The following is a 16,384-nucleotide window of genomic DNA, read 5'->3' on the forward strand; positions in this document are numbered from 1 at the left end:
GAAGTGACAAAGATGATTGATGAAGGAAGGGCAGTGGATGTTATCTATATGGACTTCAGTAAAGCCTTTGACAAGGTCCCTCATGGCAGACTGGTGCAAAAGGTGAAGTCACACAGGATCAGAGGTGAGCTGGCAAGATGGATACAGAACTGGCTCAGTCACAGAAGACAGAGGATATCAGTGGAAGGGTGTTTTTCTGAATGGAGGGTGTTCCGCAGGGATCAGTGCTGGGTCCTTTGCTGTTTGTAGTATATATAAATGATTTGGAGGAAAATGTAGCTGGTCTGATTAGTAAAGTTTGCGGACGACACAAAGGTTGGTGGAGTTGCGGATAATGATGAGGATTGTCAGGGGATACATCAGGATATAGATCGGTTGGAGACTTGGGCGGAGAAATGGCAGATGGAGTTTAATCCAGACAAATGTGAGGTAATGCATTTTGGAAGGTCTAATGCAGGTGGGAAGTATACAGTAAATGGCAGAACCCTTAGGAGTATTGACAGGCAGAGAGATCTGGGCATACAGGTCCACAGGTCACTGAAAGTGGCAACGTAGGTGGATAAGGTAGTCAAGAAGGCATACGGCATGCTTGTCTTCATCGGTCGGGGCATAGAGTATAAAAATTGGCGAGTCATGTTGCAGCTGTACAGAACCTTAGTTAGGCCACACTTAGAATATTGCGTGCAATTCTGGTCGCCACACTACCAGAAGGACGTGGAGGCTTTGGAGAGGGTACAGAAGAGGTTTACTAGGATGTTGCCTGGTCTGGAGGGCATTAGCTATGAGGAGAGGTTGGAAAAACTCGGATTGTTTTCACTGGAACGACGGAGGTGGAGGGGCGACATGATAGAGGTTTACAAAGTTATGAGTGGCATGGACAGAGTGGATAGTCAGAAGCTTTTTCCCAGGGTGGAAGAGTCAGTTACTAGGGGACATAGGTTTAAGGTGCGAGGGACAAAGTTTAGAGGGGATGTGCGAGGCAAGTTTTTTACACAGAGGGTGGTGAGTGCTTGGAACTTGCTGCCAGGGGAGGTGGTGGAAGCAGATACGATAGCGACGTTTAAGAGACACTTGGACAAATATATGAATAGGATGGGAATAGAGGGATATGGGCCCCGGAAATGCAGAAGGTTTTAGTTTCGGCAGGCATGAAGTACGGCGCAGGCTTGGAGGGCCGAATGGCCTGTTTCTGTGCTGTACTGTTCTTTGTTCTTTGGTGGGTCTGTCCTGCCGGTGGGACAGGACATACCCGTGGATGGTGATGGAAGTGTCTGGGACATTGTCTGTTAGGTATGATTCCATGAGTATGACTATGTCAGGCTGTTGCTTGATTAGTCTGTGGGACAGCTCTCCCAACTTTGGCACAAGCCCCCAGATGTTAGTAAGGAGGACTTTGCAGGGTCGACAGGGCTGGGTTTGCCGTTGTCATTTCCGGTGCCTCGGTAGATGCCGGGTGGTCCGTCCGGTTTCATTCCTTTTTATTGACTTCGTAGCAGTTAGGTACAACTGAGTGGCTTGCTAGGCCATTTCAGAGGGCATGTAAGAGTTAACCACATTGCTGTGGGTCTGGAGTCACATGTAGGCCAGACCAGGTAAGGACAGCAGATTTCCTTCCCTAAAGGACATTAGTGAACCAGATGGGTTTTTACAACAATCGACAATGGTTTCATGGCCATCATTAGACTAGCTTTTAATTCCAAATTTATTAATTAATTCAAATTCCACCTTCTGTTGTGGTCAGATTGGAACAACAACAACAACAGAGAAATACCCTGGGTTACTAGTCCAGTGATACCACTGCGTCACCACCTCCCTGAGGGACTACTGAGGGAGTGCTGCACTGTCAGAGGGTCAGTACTGAGGGAGTGCTGCACTGTCGGAGGGTCAGTACTGAGGGAGTGCTGCACTGTCAGAGGGTCAGTACTGAGGGAGTGCCGCACTGTCAGAGGGTCAGTACTGAGGGAGTGCTGCACTGTCGGAGGGTCAGTACTGAGGGAGTGCCGCACTGTCAGAGGGTCAGTACTGAGGGAGTGCTGCACTGTCGGAGGGTCAGTACTGAGGGAGTGCCGCACTGTCGGAGGGTCAGTACTGAGGGAGAGCTGCACTGTTGGAGGGTCAGTACTGAGGGAGTGCTGCACTGTTGGAGGGTCAGTACTCAGGAAGTGCTGCACTGTCAGAGGGTCAGTACTGAGGGAGTGCTGCACTGTTGGAGGGTCAGTACTGAGGGAGTGCTGCACTGTCGGAGGGTCAATACTGAGGGAGTGCTGCACTGTCGGAGGGTCAGTACTGAGGGAGTGTTGCACTGTCGGAGGGTCAGTACTGAGGGAGTGCTGCACTGTCGGAGGGTCAGTACTGAGGGAGTGCTGCACTGTCGGAGGGTCAGTACTGAGGGAGTGCTGCACTGTCGGAGGGTCAGTACTCAGGAAGTGCTGCACTGTCAGAGGGTCAGTACTGAGGGAGTGCTGCACTGTTGGAGGGTCAGTACTGAGGGAGTGCTGCACTGTCGGAGGGTCAATACTGAGGGAGTGCTGCACTGTCGGAGGGTCAGTACTGAGGGAGTGTTGCACTGTCGGAGGGTCAGTACTGAGGGAGTGCTGCACTGTCGGAGGGTCAATACTGAGGGAGCTGCACTGTCGGAGGATCAGTACTGAGGAAGTGCTGCACTGTCAGAGGGTCAGTACTGAGGGAGTGCTGCACTGTCAGAGGGTCAGCACTGAGGGAGTGCTGCACATTCAGAGGATCAGTACTGAGGGAGTACTGTACTGTCAGAGGGTCAGCACTGAGGGAGTGCCGCACTGTCAGAGGGTCAGTACTGAGGGAGTGCTGCACTGTCAGAGGGTCAGTACTGAGGGAGTACTGTACTGTCAGAGGGTCAGTACTGAGGGAGTACTGTACTGTCAGAGGGTCAGTACTGAGGGAGTACTGTACTGTCAGAGGGTCAGTACTGAGGGAGTGCTGCACTGTCAGAGGGTCAGCACTGAGGGAGTGCTGCACTGTCAGAGGGTCAGTACTGAGGGAGTACTGTACTGTCAGAGGGTCAGTACTGAGGGAGTGCTGCACTGTCGGAGGGTCAGTACTGAGGGAGTGCTGTACTGTCAGATGGTCAGTACTGAGGAAGTGCTGCACTGTCGGAGTGTCAGTACTGAGGGAATGCTGCACTGTTGGAGGGTCAGTACTGAGTGAGTGCTGCTCTGTCAGAGGGTCAGTACTGAGTGAGTGCTGCACTTTCGGAGGGTCAGTACTGAGGGAGTGTTGCCCTGTTGGAGATTCATTACTGAGGAGTTTTTTTTATTCATTCATGGGATGTGGTGGCTAGGCCACCTTTTACTGGCCATCCCTAATTGCCCTTGAGAAGGTGGTGGTGAGCTGCCTTCTTGAACCACTGCATTCCATGTAGGGTAGGTACACCCACAGTGCTGTTAAGAAGGGAGATCCAGGATTTTGACCCAGCGACAGTGAAGGAACGGCGATATAGTTCCAAGTCAGGATGGTGTGTGACTTGGAGGGGAACTTGCAGGTGGTGATGTTCCCATGCATTTGCTGCCCTTGTCCTTCTAGTTGGTAGAGGTCACGGGTTTGGAAGGTGCTGTCGAAGGAGCCTTGGTGAGTTGCTGCTGTGCATCTTGTAGATGGTACATACTGCTGCCACTGTGCGTCGGTGGTGGAGGGAGTGAATGTTTGTAGATGGGGTGCCAATCAAGCGGGCTGCTTTGTCCTGGATGGCGTCAAGCTTCTTGAGTGTTGTTGGAACTAGAGCATGGCGACCCGACCCGAACCTGATGGGACCCGACGACGTGTCGGGTTCGGGTTGGGTCGCTCTTCCAGGTCCGGCATTCGGGCTCGGATCAAGTTGGGCCGGGTCGGTCACACTCTAACAGTCGTGTGTTACAATTGTGTTCATGAAACACTGGAAACGCAGATCTTTTGAAGTGTGCTTCCCACTCTGCCTGGTATTTCAACTCACTGTGTACTAATCAATAAACAGTTCTTGTGTACATTGTAGCAGAACTCAGCCCCAGGCTCATAATTATCTGGTTTGCCCTTCCCTGATTCTTGGGGTGTTGAAGGTCTTTGCTGATTTAATCTTAATGAAATATTTACAATATAATCACTTGCTGCACTGTTATGTAATAAGATGTTTTTAATGAGTTCTATTTTTCATTGACACAAATTTAACCTTTTTGTGTTTTGGTTTATTTCTTGGTTTTCCTTCGTGCTTTGTATACTTGGTGACAAAAGCAGTTTAACAGCTTCAATCTGCATTAATAGCAACTTGGCCCTTTTCTTTAATTGCACAGTTTTCAAATGAATTGACTGCATCCATCAGGGGTTGGCAAGACTTCTCGTGCCTGCCTCAAAACATATTATATTGAATAAAGAATGTAAAGTAAAGGTGGTTTGGATTGTAAATTAAGAGATTTAAAGGGGAAAGAAAATGAATTATGCTCTGAATTTGGAATATATTTAATGAATTAAGTGTCAGACTTGATAAATCGCTGCTTTTAGTTTAATGTGGCCTCAGTGTTTTTGGATAATTAATGAAATTAAAAGGCATTTTTTATATCCAAAGCTGGGCTTTAGCACTAAATAATTGATATATAATTTTGAAGATATTTTAATTTCTTAATTCATGTGACACCGCTAAATACGAAGCAGTCTTAAATCAGTTAATGTTTTTGTTTGTAAAATCTAACCTACCGGATTAAAATACTAAATCAAGGAGAGACATTTCAAAGATTACTGGACTAGTAATCCAGAGGCCTAGACTCATGATCCAGTGACAGTCAGGACGTCAAGGCGGGAAACACTCCACACTAGTCTGCCGTGAGCGATTCCATCAAAGGTAGAGCACAACCTCTTTAACACAGGAATGTTTCTTTTATAATAATTAATCACTCAGGAACTTCCTCGTCTCTGCATCTCAGCTGCTCACTGGATAAACTTGCAACAAGTATTTCAATCTGTAAAGCAGGAGGCTGGGTAATGTGTAATGATATTTTCTGAGCCTTTGGGCAATGCTGTGTTTATTTTAAGCAATACAGATACTGGTACAATGTGGGACAACCTGTCTGGGCACAATTCCATGGGTTTCTGCTTAACTTGTGACCAAACAATCATTAACTTTTATGGTAACAATCTTCAGCTCACCACCTCCAGTACGTTGCTCCAATCTTCATGTACTTTTGAAACAACATTTCAAGTTCAGTTACAGTTTTTGTTGCTTATCTGCACAAGCTTAAAAAGTGAAAAACGGGAGCTGGGTTAACTGAACATTCCGGTGGTCGGGCCAGGTCGGGTTGGGCGCTGAAAAATGATAGGACTTGGGTCGGGTCAGGCTCGGGTCGGATGTGGTTCTGTCAGGCTCGCGTCGGGTTTGATTTGCAGACCTGAGCAGGCCTTTGGTTAGAGCTGCACCCATCCAGGCAAGTGGAGAGTATTCCATCACACTCCTGACAGGCTTTGGGGAGTCAGGAAGTGAGTTACTCACCACAGGATTCCTAGCCTCTGACCTGCTCTTGTAGCCACAGTATTTCTATGGCTACTCCAGTTCAGTTTCTGGTCAATGGTAACACCTAGGATGTTGATAGTGGGGATTCAGCGATGGTAATGCCATTGAATGATAAAAGGAGATGGTTAGATTCTCTCTTGTTGGAGATGGTCATCGCCTGGTACTTGTGTGGCGCGAATGTTACTTGCCACTTATCAGCCCAAGCCTGGATATTGTCCAGGTCTTGCTGCATTTCTACACGGACTGCTTCAGTATCTGAGGAGTCACGAATGGTGCTGAACATTGTGCAATCATCAGCGAACATCCCCACTTCTGACCTTATGATTGAAGGAAGGTCATTGATGAAGCAGCTGAAGATGGTTGGGCCGAGGACACAACCCTGAGGAACTCCTGCAGTGATGTCTTGGAGCTGAGATGATTGACATCCAACAACCACAACCATCTTCCTTTGCGCTAGGTATAACTCCAGCCAGCGGAGGGTTTCCCCCCTGATTCCCCTTGACTCCAGTTTTGCGAGAGCTCCTTGATGTCATATTCGGTCAAATGCTGCCTTGATGTCAAGGGCAGTCACTCTCACCTCACCTCTTGAGTTCAGCTGTTTTGTTCATGTTTGAACCAAGGCTGCAATGAGGTCAGGAGCTGAGTGGCCCTGGCGGAACCCAAACTGAGCGTCAGTGAGCAGGTTATTGCTAAGCAAGTGCCGCTTGATCCACATAAGAGATTAGCATGTAAAATTAAAGCGCACGGGATTGGGGGTAGTGTATTGCGATGGATAGAAAATTGGTTGGCAGACAGGAAACAAAGAGTAGGAATAAATCGGTCTTTTTCCGAATGGCAGGCAGTGACTAGTGGGGTACTGCTGGGATCGGTGCTAGGACCCCAGTTATTCACAATATATATTAATGATTTAGATGAGGGAACTAAATGTAATTTGCAGATGACACAAAACTGGGTGGGAGGGTGAGTTGTGAGGAGAGAGGCTTCAGGGTGATTTGGACAAATTGAGTGAGTGTGTTAATGCATGGCAGATGCAGTATAATGTGGATAAATGTGAGGTTATCCACTTTGGTAGCAAAAACAGAAGGCAGGTAATTATCTGAACAGCTATAAACTGTGAGAGGGGAATATCCAGCGAGACCTGGGTGTTCTCGCACACCAGTCGCTGAAGGTAAGCATGCAGGTGAAACAGGCGGTAAAAAAGGCAAATGGTATGTTGGCCTTCATAGCGAGAGGATTCGAGTACAGGAGCAGGGATGACTTGCTGCAATTATACAGGGCCTTGGTGAGGCCACACCTGGAATACTGTGTGCAGTTTTGGTCTCCTTATCTGAGAAAGGATGTTCTTGCTATAGAGGGAGTGCAGTGAAGGTTTACCAGACTGATTCCTGGGATGGCGGGACTGACGTATGAGGAGAGATTGAGTCAGTTAGGATTATATTCGCTGGAGTTCAAAAGAGTGAGGGGGGAATCTCATAGAAACCTATAAAATTCTAACAGGACTTGACAGGGTAGATGCAGGAAGGATGTTCCCAATGGTGGGGGAGTCCAGAACAAAGGGTCATAGTCTCAGGATACAGGGTAAACCTTTCAGGACTGAGATGAGGAGAAATTTCTTCACCCAGAGAGTGGTGAGCCTGTGGAATTCACTACCACAGAAAGCAGTTAAGGCCAAAACATTGTATGTTTTCAAGAAGGAGTTAGATATAGCTCTTGGGTCTAAAGGGATCAAAGGGTATGGGGCGAAAGTGGGAACAGGTTACTGAGTTGGATGATCAGCCATGATTATAATGAATGGCGGAGCGGGCTCGAAGGGCCGAATGGCCTACTCCTGCTCCTATTTTCTATGTTTCTATGTTAATAGCACTGTTGATGACACCTTCCATCACTTTACTGATGATTGAGAGCAGACTGATGGGATGGTAATTGGTCGGGTTGGATTTGTCCTGCTTTTTGTGTACAGGACATACCTGGGCAATTTTCCACATTGCCGGGTAGATGCCAGTGTTGTAGCTGTACTGGAACAGCTTGGCTAGGGGCGCAGCAAGTTCTGGAGTACAGGTCTTCAGTACTATTGCCGGAATATTGTCAGGGCCCATAGCCTTTGCAGTATCCAGTGCCTTCAGTCGTTGCTTGATATCACGCGGAGTGAATCGAATTGGCTGAAGTCTGGCATCTGTGATGCTGGGGACTTCAGGAGGAGGCCGAGATGGATCATCAACTCGGCATTTCTGGCTGAAGATTGTTGTAAATGCTTCAACCTTATCTTTCGCACTGATGTGCTGGGCTCCCCCATCATTGAGGATGGGGATATTTGTGGAGCCATCTCCTCCAGTTAGTTGTTTAATTGTCCACCACCATTCACGGCTGGATGTGGCAGGACTGCAGAGCTTAGATCTGATCCTTTGGTTATGGGATCGCTTAGCTCTGTCTATCGCATGCTGCTTACGCAGTTTGGCGCGCAGATAGTCCTGTGTTGTAGCTTCACCAGGTTGACACCCCATTTTGAGGTATGCCTGGTGCTGCTCCTGGCATGCCCTCCTGCACTCTTCATTGAACCAGGGTTGGTCTCCTGGCTTGATGGTAATGGTAGAATGGGGGATATGCTGGGCTATGAGGTTACAGATTGTGGTGTACAATTCTGCTGCTGCTGATGGCCCACAGCTCCTCAAGGATGCCCAGTTTTGCATTGCTAGATCTGTTTGAAATCTATCCCATTTAGCACGGTGATAGTGCCACACAACACGATGGAGGGTATCCTCAATGTGAAGGCGGGACTTCGTCTCCACAAGGACTGTGTGATGGTCACTCCTACCAATACTGTCATGGACAGAAGCATCTACGGCAGGCAGATTGGTGAGGACGAGGTCAAGTATGTTTTTCCCTCGTGTTGGTTCCCCCACCACCTGCCGCAGACCCAGTCTAGCAGCTGTGTCCTTTAGTACTCGGCCAGCTCGGTCAGTAGTGGTGCTACCGAGCCACTCTTGGTGATGGATATTGAAGTCCCCCTCCCGAGAACATTTTGTGCCCTTGCCACCCTCAGTGCTTCCTCCAAGTGCTGTTCAACATGGTGGAGTACTGAGTCATCAGCTGAGGGAGGGCAGTAGGTGGTAATCAGTAGGAGGTTACCTTGCCCATGTTTGATCTGATGCCATGAGACTTCATGTGGTCCGGAGTCGATGTTCAGGACTCCCAGGGCAACTCCCTCCCTACTGTATACCACTGTGCCACCACCTCTGCTGGGTCTGTCCTGCCAGTGGGACAAGACATACCCGGGGATGGTGATGGCAGTGTCTGGGACATTGTCTGTAAGGTATGATTCTGTGAGTATGACTATGTCAGGCTGTTGCTTGACTAGTCTGTGGGACAGCTCTCCCAACTTTGGCACAAGCCCCCAGATGTTCGTAAGGAGGACTTTGCAGGGTCGACAGGGCTGGCTTTGCCGTTGTCGTTTCCGGTGCCTAGGTCGATGCCGGGTGGTCCGTCCGGTTTCATTCCTTTTTATTGACTTTGTCGCAGTTTGATACAACTGAGTGGCTTGCTAGGCCATTTCAGAGTTAACCACATTGCTGTGGGTCTGAAGTCACATGTAGGCCAGACCAGGTAACGACAGCAGATTTCCTTCCCTGAAGAACATTAGTGAACCAGATGGGTTTTTACAACAATCGCCAATGGTTTCATGGCCATCATTAGACTAGCTTTTAATTCCTTATTTATTAATTACATTCAAATTCCTCCTTCGGCTGTGGTGGGATTCGAGCCCATGTCCCCAGAGAAATACCCTGGGATTCTGGGTTACTAGTCCAGTGATAATACCACTACGCCACCACCTCCCTGAGGGAATACTGAGGGAGTGCTGCACTGTCGGAGAGTCAGTATGAGGGAGTGCCGCACTGTCGGAGGGTCAGTACTGAGGGAGTGCCGCACTGTCGGAGGGTCAGTACTGAGGGAGTGCCGCACTGTCAGAGGGTCAGTACTGAGGGAGTGCCGCACTGTCGGAGGGTCAGTGCTGACGGAGAGCTGCACTGTCGGAGGGTCAGTACTGAGGGAGTGCCGCACTGTCGGAGGGTCAGTACTGAGGGAGAGCTGCACTGTTGGAGGGTCAGTACTGAGGGAGAGCTGCACTGTCGGAGGGTCAGTACTGAGGGAGAGCTGCACTGTCGGAGGGTCAGTACTGAGGGAGAGCTGCACTGTTGGAGGGTCAGTACTGAGGGCATGCTGCACTGTTGGAGGGTCACTACTGAGGGAGTGCTGCACTGTCGGAGGGTCAGTACTGAGGGCGTGCTGCACTGTTGGAGGGTCAGTACTGAGGGAGTGTTGCACTATCGGAGGGTCAGTACTGAGGGCGTGCTGCACTGTTGGAGGGTCACTACTGAGGGAGTGCTGCACTGTCGGAGGGTCAGTACTGAGGGCGTGCTGCACTGTTGGAGGGTCAGTACTGAGGGAGTGCTGCACTGTCGGAGGGTCAGTACTGAGGGCATGCTGCACTGTTGGAGGGTCACTACTGAGGGAGTGCTGCACTGTCGGAGGGTCAGTACTGAGGGAGTGCTGCACTGTTGGAGGGTCAGTACTGAGGGAGTGCTGCACTGTCGGAGGGTCAGTACTGAGGGCGTGCTGCACTGTTGGAGATACTGTCTTTTGAATGAGACCACGACCGTGACTGCTGACCCCCAGGTAATGGTATAAGATCCCATGGCTCTATTTCGAAGATGAACAGTAATATTATCCCTCGTGTACTGGCCAATATTTAACCTCAATCAACATCACAAACACAGATTATCACATTGCTGTTTGTGGGATTTTGCTGTATGCAAATTGGCTGCAACATTTTCTACATTACAGCAGTGACAACTCTTCCGAAGGTACTTCATTTGTTGCAAAGCACTGTTGGATGTCTAGAGGTTACAAAAAGTGCTTTATAAATGCAAGTCTTTTTTAAAGAGTGCAGTGAGAATGTGGAAGTCACCACTGAAAACCAGTGAAGCAAAGTTCAGAATTCTCAATGATAATTAGATAATTGTTTGAATAACAGGAGCATTGAAGTGGGATTATACTGGGTGGGATATTAAAGGGTGTGGGGAGTGAGGGGACGTGTGGGATTAGACTGGGTGGGATATTAAAGGGTACAAGGTAATATTGGAAGATGCCAGTATATTTCCAGCAATGGGTGAGTAATTGGGAGCAGGGTTTAATGCTCTGTCTTGTTCGTTTGTCTCTTTCGTTTTGACACTTTGATGTTTAGGATGTCGAGGTTTCTAACTTTCGAAGTAAATTTTTTGGATCTGTTTTCAGAGTGGGAGTTGATCCTGACCAGGAGCAGTCTGTAAATATTGATCATCTGCAGGAAGTGAGTAAAACGGTGGATAAAATGGATTCTTCTTCTTGTGGGAGTTTGAGATGACTCTGTGACTATGGAGCAGAGTTTGCTTTTCACTTATCCCTGTTTTTTTTGCCTGTCGGAAAGAAATATCATTCGAATCACAGAATCATACAGCACAGAAGGAGGCCATTCAGCCCATCGTGCCTGTGCTGGCTCTTTGATAGAGCTCGCCAATTAGTCCCGCCCTTTCCCCATTGCCCTGTGAATATGCAGTGTTAATGTTTAAATGTTTATCAGTCAGCTTGTGACAGGAGGGAGGGTCTTCCTGACTCCATCTGACTCTCTTTCTGGGGCAGGGGGAGAGGGAGAGACTTTCACAAAACTTCCAAATGGAAAAGAATGACTATTTATAAAGTTTGATGAAGTGATGATGTGACCCAATAAGAGCTCAGGAAACACTTGCTGTTTCATTTGGAATGTTAAGCCTTCTCTCATTGGCTAGTGGTGGGAGGAGCAGAAATGAGAGGTTTTTGGGAGTGAGTGTGATTGGGAAGGTGGGAGTGTGAGGTTTTTGGGAGTGAGTGTGATCGGGAGGATGGGAGTGTGAGGATTTTGGGAGTGAGTGTGATCGGGAGGGTATGAGTGTGAGGTTTTTGGGAGTGAGTGTGATCGGGAGGGTATGAGTGTGAGGTTTTTGGGAGTGAGTGTGATTGGGAAGGTGGGAGTGAGGTTTTTGGGAGTGAGTGTGATCGGGAGGATGGGAGTGTGAGGTTTTTGGGAGTGAGTGTGATCGGGAGGGTGGGCGTGTGAGGTTTTTGGGAGCGAGTGTGATCGGGAGGATGGGAGTGTGAGGTTTTTGGGAGTGAGTGTGATCGGGAGGGTGGGAGTGTGAGGTTTTTGGGAGTCGGAGTGATCGGGAGGGTGGGAGTGTGAGGTTTTTGGGAGTGAGTGTGATCGGGAGGATGGGAGTGTGAGGTTTTTGGGAGTGGGTGTGATCGGGAGGATGGGAGTGTGAGGTTTTTGGGAGTGAGTGTGATCGGGAGGATGGGAGTGTGAGGTTTTTGGGAGTGAGTGTGATCGGGAGGGTGGGAGTGTGAGGTTTTTGGGAGTGAGTGTGATCGGGAGGATGGGAGTGTGAGGTTTTTGGGAGTGAGTGTGATCGGGAGGGTGGGAGTGTGAGGTTTTTGGGAGTGGAATGATCGGGAAGGTAGGAGTGTGAGGTTTTTGGGAGTGAGTGTGATCGGGAAGGTAGGAGTGTGAGGTTTTTGGGAGTGAGTGTGATCGGGAGGATGGGAGTGTGAGGTTTTTGGGAGTGAGTGTGATCGGGAGGGTGGGCGTGTGAGGTTTTTGGGAGCGAGTGTGATCGGGAGGATGGGAGTGTGAGGTTTTTGGGAGTGAGTGTGATCGGGAGGGTGGGAGTGTGAGGTTTTTGGGAGTCGGAGTGATCGGGAGGGTGGGAGTGTGAGGTTTTTGGGAGTGAGTGTGATCGGGAGGATGGGAGTGTGAGGTTTCTGGGAGTGAGTGTGATCAGGAGGGTGGGAGTGTGAGGTTTTTGGGAGTGGAATGATCGGGAAAGTGGGAGTCTGAGGTTTTTGGGAGTGGAATGATCGGGAAGGTGGGAGTGTGAGGTTTTTGGGAGTGGAATGATCGGGAAGGTGGGAGTGTGAGGTTTTTGGGAGTGGAATGATCAGGAAGGTGGGAGTGTGAGGTTTTTGGGAGTGGAATGATCGGGAAGGTGGGAGTGTGAGGTTTTTGGGAGTGGAATGATCGGGAAGGTGGGAGAGTGAGGTTTTTGGGAGTGGAATGATCAGGAAGGTGGGAGTGTGAGGTTTTTGGGAGTGGAATGATCGGGAAGGTGGGAGTCTGAGGTTTTTGGGAGTGGAATGATCGGGAAGGTGGGAGAGTGAGGTTTTTGGGAGTGGAATGATCGGGAAGGTGGGAGTGTGAGGTTTTTGGGAGTGGAATGATCGGGAAGGTGGGAGTGTGAGGTTTTTGGGAGTGGAATGATCAGGAAGGTGGGAGTGTGAGGTTTTTGGGAGTGTGGGTGAGTTCCTGAGGATTCCGACTCTTTCCCTTTTCTGTTTTGTTAGAATGCTCCTGATGGGGAAAGCAGGAATACGAAGGCGGAGAGTGCCTGGCTCTTCCGGCTCTGGTACACATTTGATCACAAGTATCCTTTGCTGTGAATCCGCTCCAAGTTCCGCCCTTGCTGTCCTGATGAATCTGTCTTCACTTCCCACCGTATCATTACATGTAAACTGATGCCCTAGTGATCATTGTCGCATCAAATTGTTCAACCTGTCACTGGATTCATTTCACTCGTTTCATCCCTAAATGGAGACAGATTTTGACTTGTGACCCTGTTATCAGAACCACTGACATTCTGTCGTCACCATCTAAAATGTAAGAACATAAGAAATGGTTTCTGGATTAGGCCATTCAGTCCCTCAAGCCTGCTCTGCCATTCAATAAGATCATGGTCGATCATCCAATTCCACTCCACCTTCCTGCACTTTCCTGCTCTATCCCTTAATTCCCAAAAATCTGCCGTTCCCTGTCTTGGATATAGTCAATGACTGAGCATCCCCAGCTCTCTGGGATAGAGAATTCCAAAGATTCACAACCCTCCGAGTGAAGAAACGTCTCATTCTCTCTGTCCTAAATGACCAATCCCTTATTCTGAGACAGTGGCCTCATGTTCGAGATTCCCCAACCAGGGGGAAACGGCCTCTCAGCATCTCCCCTGTCAAACCCCCGAAGAATTTATACATTTCAATGAGATCACCCCTCATTCTTCTATATAGGACCATTCCACTCAATCTCTCCTAATAGGACAACCCTTTTACCCCAGGGTGACGGAGTGGGGGGGGGGGTGCATTCCAGTAAACATTAGGTACAGCAGGTCAAAACTAGTTAAAAGTAACAGCTGCAGATGCAGTTTGAACTCTGCTTAAACTACACTCCATGGTAAGGTCATGTCCATCGGCTGATTACGTACAAAACTCTAACTGATTTGATAAGTTTTCTGTAACTGATTTGACAGTTACATAAGGCCCAGTCGCTCGGGAAACAGGCAGTCCTGGGATAGTGTTACTGCTCAAGGTTAATCTCAGTGATTTATCCATCCCTCTCCTTCTTTGACTTGATGCTAATGATCCTCCCAATCTTCCCACCAGCTCTAAAATTGCCAACCAGAGTTTCCTCTCCCCTCTTGCTCATTGGATTGTGATGAGCAAGAGATGAACAAAGCGAATAGTTTAAATGAGAATCCAGGCAGTGTTCTGCTTCAAAGCAGAAGATCCCAGGTTAAGGTAACGTGCAGACCAGGAGAGGTGACTTGGTGAATGGTGCGGTGTGTGTGACCGCCCAGCAGGGGGAGCTCCAGGGCAGACAATGGCTAGATGAGGGCAGGGTCATGTTTCCAACACTGATTGGCTGTTTCAATTACATGACCTCCAATCATCCTGCCCCAAAATCCTGCTATTGGTCGCCCAATACGTCCATCCTGTGGCCCACAGCCAATCAGAAAGCGATCAGACATGTTATTTTACCCGTGTGGATGATACTTGGTTGGTGATCAAATGGCCTTCATCCCATCTCTATGGTGTTTCTGTCTCTGTGATTCTCACATTTCCCACTGGAGAAAATTTGGGGCGGCACAGTGGCGCAGTGGTTAGCACTGCAGCCTCACAGCTCTAGCGACCTGGGTTCAATTCTGGGTACTGCCCGTGTGGAGTTTGCAAGTTCTCCCTGTGTCTGCGTGGGTTTCCTCCGGGTGCTCCGGTTTCCTCCCACAGCCAAAGACTTGCAGGTTGATCGGTAAATTGGCCATTATAAATTGTCACTAGTATAGGTAGGTGGTAGGAGAATTGAGGGACAGGTGGGGATGTGGTAGGAATATAGGATTAGTGTAGGATTAGAATAATTGGGTGGTTGATGGTCGGCACAGACCCGGTGGGCCGAAGGGCCTGTTTCAGTGCTGTATCTCTAAACTAAACTAAACTAATCATTAATTCCTGGAGTCTCAGGAAAATCCGGGTGTGTTGGTGACCCTCAGAAGGAAGGCCATTCAGCCCATCTCAACCTGTCTGCAATGAGGAAATACAAAGAAAGATTTGAAAGAACTGGGTCTTTTTTCATGAGAACAATACAGAATACAGGGTGATATAATAGAAGTATTGAAAATTATGAAAGGATGGGACAAGATGGATAGAAGCCAATAGTCGAGGACCAAGAATGAGAGGCCAGAGACACAAGATTAAATGGAAGAGGTTTAGAACAGAGGACAGGGAATAATTCTTCACACAGAGAGATGTGAGACTGGATTCACTTCCAGAGTTAGTGGTTGAAGCAGAAACAATGTCAACATTTGAATTAGGTTAGGTGGATGGAGGGAAGGATATGGAAACAGGGTGGGAAAATGTAATTCGGACTATTTGCTGACATGGACAGTTTGGCTTGTTTCCGTGTTGTGACGTGTGTGTGTTGTGGCTTGTTTCCGTGTTGTGACGTGTGTGTGTGTTGTTTCCGTGTTGTGACGTGTGTGTTGTGGTTTGTTTCCGTGTTGTGACGTGTGTTGTGTTGTTTCCGTGTTGTGACGTGTGTGTGTTGTGTTGTTTCCGTGTTGTGACGTGTGTGTGTTTTGTCTGGGCTCAGGATGGTTTTCTGCTTTGCTGCAACTGGAGCCAATAGTTATCCCTCAACCTACACCTAAATTACAGGTTATTTGATCATAAAAGCAAAATACTGCAGATGCTGGAAATCTGAAATAAAAGCAGAAAGTGCTGGATATACTCAGCAGGTCAGGCAGCATCTGAGCAAACTGATGGAGCTGTGGGCTGACAAGTCCCCGGGTCCTGATGGGCTTCATCCTAGGGTCTTAAAAGAGATAGCTAATGAGGTAGTAGATGCGTTGGTGTTAATTTTTCAAAATTCGCTAGATTCTGGAAAGGTTCCATCAGACTGGAAAGTAGCAAATATAACCCCTCTATTCAAGAAGGGGGGGAGGCAGAAAACAAGTGACTTCTATCGTGGGGAAGGTGTTAGAATCGATCAATAAGGAGGTTGTAACTGGGCACTTACAAACACCCAAGGTAATTGGGAATAGTCAGCATGGTTTTGTGAAAGGGAGATCATGTTTAATCAATTTGTTGGAGTTCTTTGAAGGAGTAACATGCGCTGTGGATAAAGGGGAGCCTGTTGATGTACTGTACTTGGATTTCCAGAAGGCATTTGACAAGGTGCCACATAAAAGGTTATTGTGCAAAGTAAGAGCTCATGGTGTAGGGCGTAACATATTAGCATGGATAGAAGATTGGCTGGCTGGCAGAAAACAGACAGTATGCATAAATGGGTCCTTTTCTGATTGGCAGGATGTGACGAGTGGAGTCCCACAGGGGTCTGTGCTGGGGCCTCAACTTTTTACAATTTATATCAATGACTTAGATGAGGGGAGCGATGGCATGGTAGCTAAATTTGCAGATGACACAAAGCTAGGTAGGAAAGTATGCTGTGAAGAGGACAAAAAGTGGTTGCAGACTGATATTGATAGGTCGAGT

At 48.3% G+C, this 16,384-nt stretch overlaps 1 protein-coding gene across 1 annotated transcript in view; it reads left to right on the forward strand.

Moving 5' to 3' along the window:
* The window catches only part of slc9a6a (solute carrier family 9 member A6a), a 231,360-nt gene that overhangs the window by 186,047 nt on the left and 28,929 nt on the right, over positions 1–16,384 (forward strand). Inside the window, exons 13-14 of the mRNA XM_068047069.1 lie at positions 10,799–10,853; positions 12,917–12,996. Of these exons, the coding sequence (XP_067903170.1) occupies positions 10,799–10,853; positions 12,917–12,996 (135 nt within the window). The remainder of the gene's footprint in view (positions 1–10,798; positions 10,854–12,916; positions 12,997–16,384) is intronic.

Source organism: Heterodontus francisci, chromosome 15, assembly GCF_036365525.1.
Source record: "Heterodontus francisci isolate sHetFra1 chromosome 15, sHetFra1.hap1, whole genome shotgun sequence".
NCBI classification, from domain to species: domain Eukaryota; kingdom Metazoa; phylum Chordata; class Chondrichthyes; order Heterodontiformes; family Heterodontidae; genus Heterodontus; species Heterodontus francisci.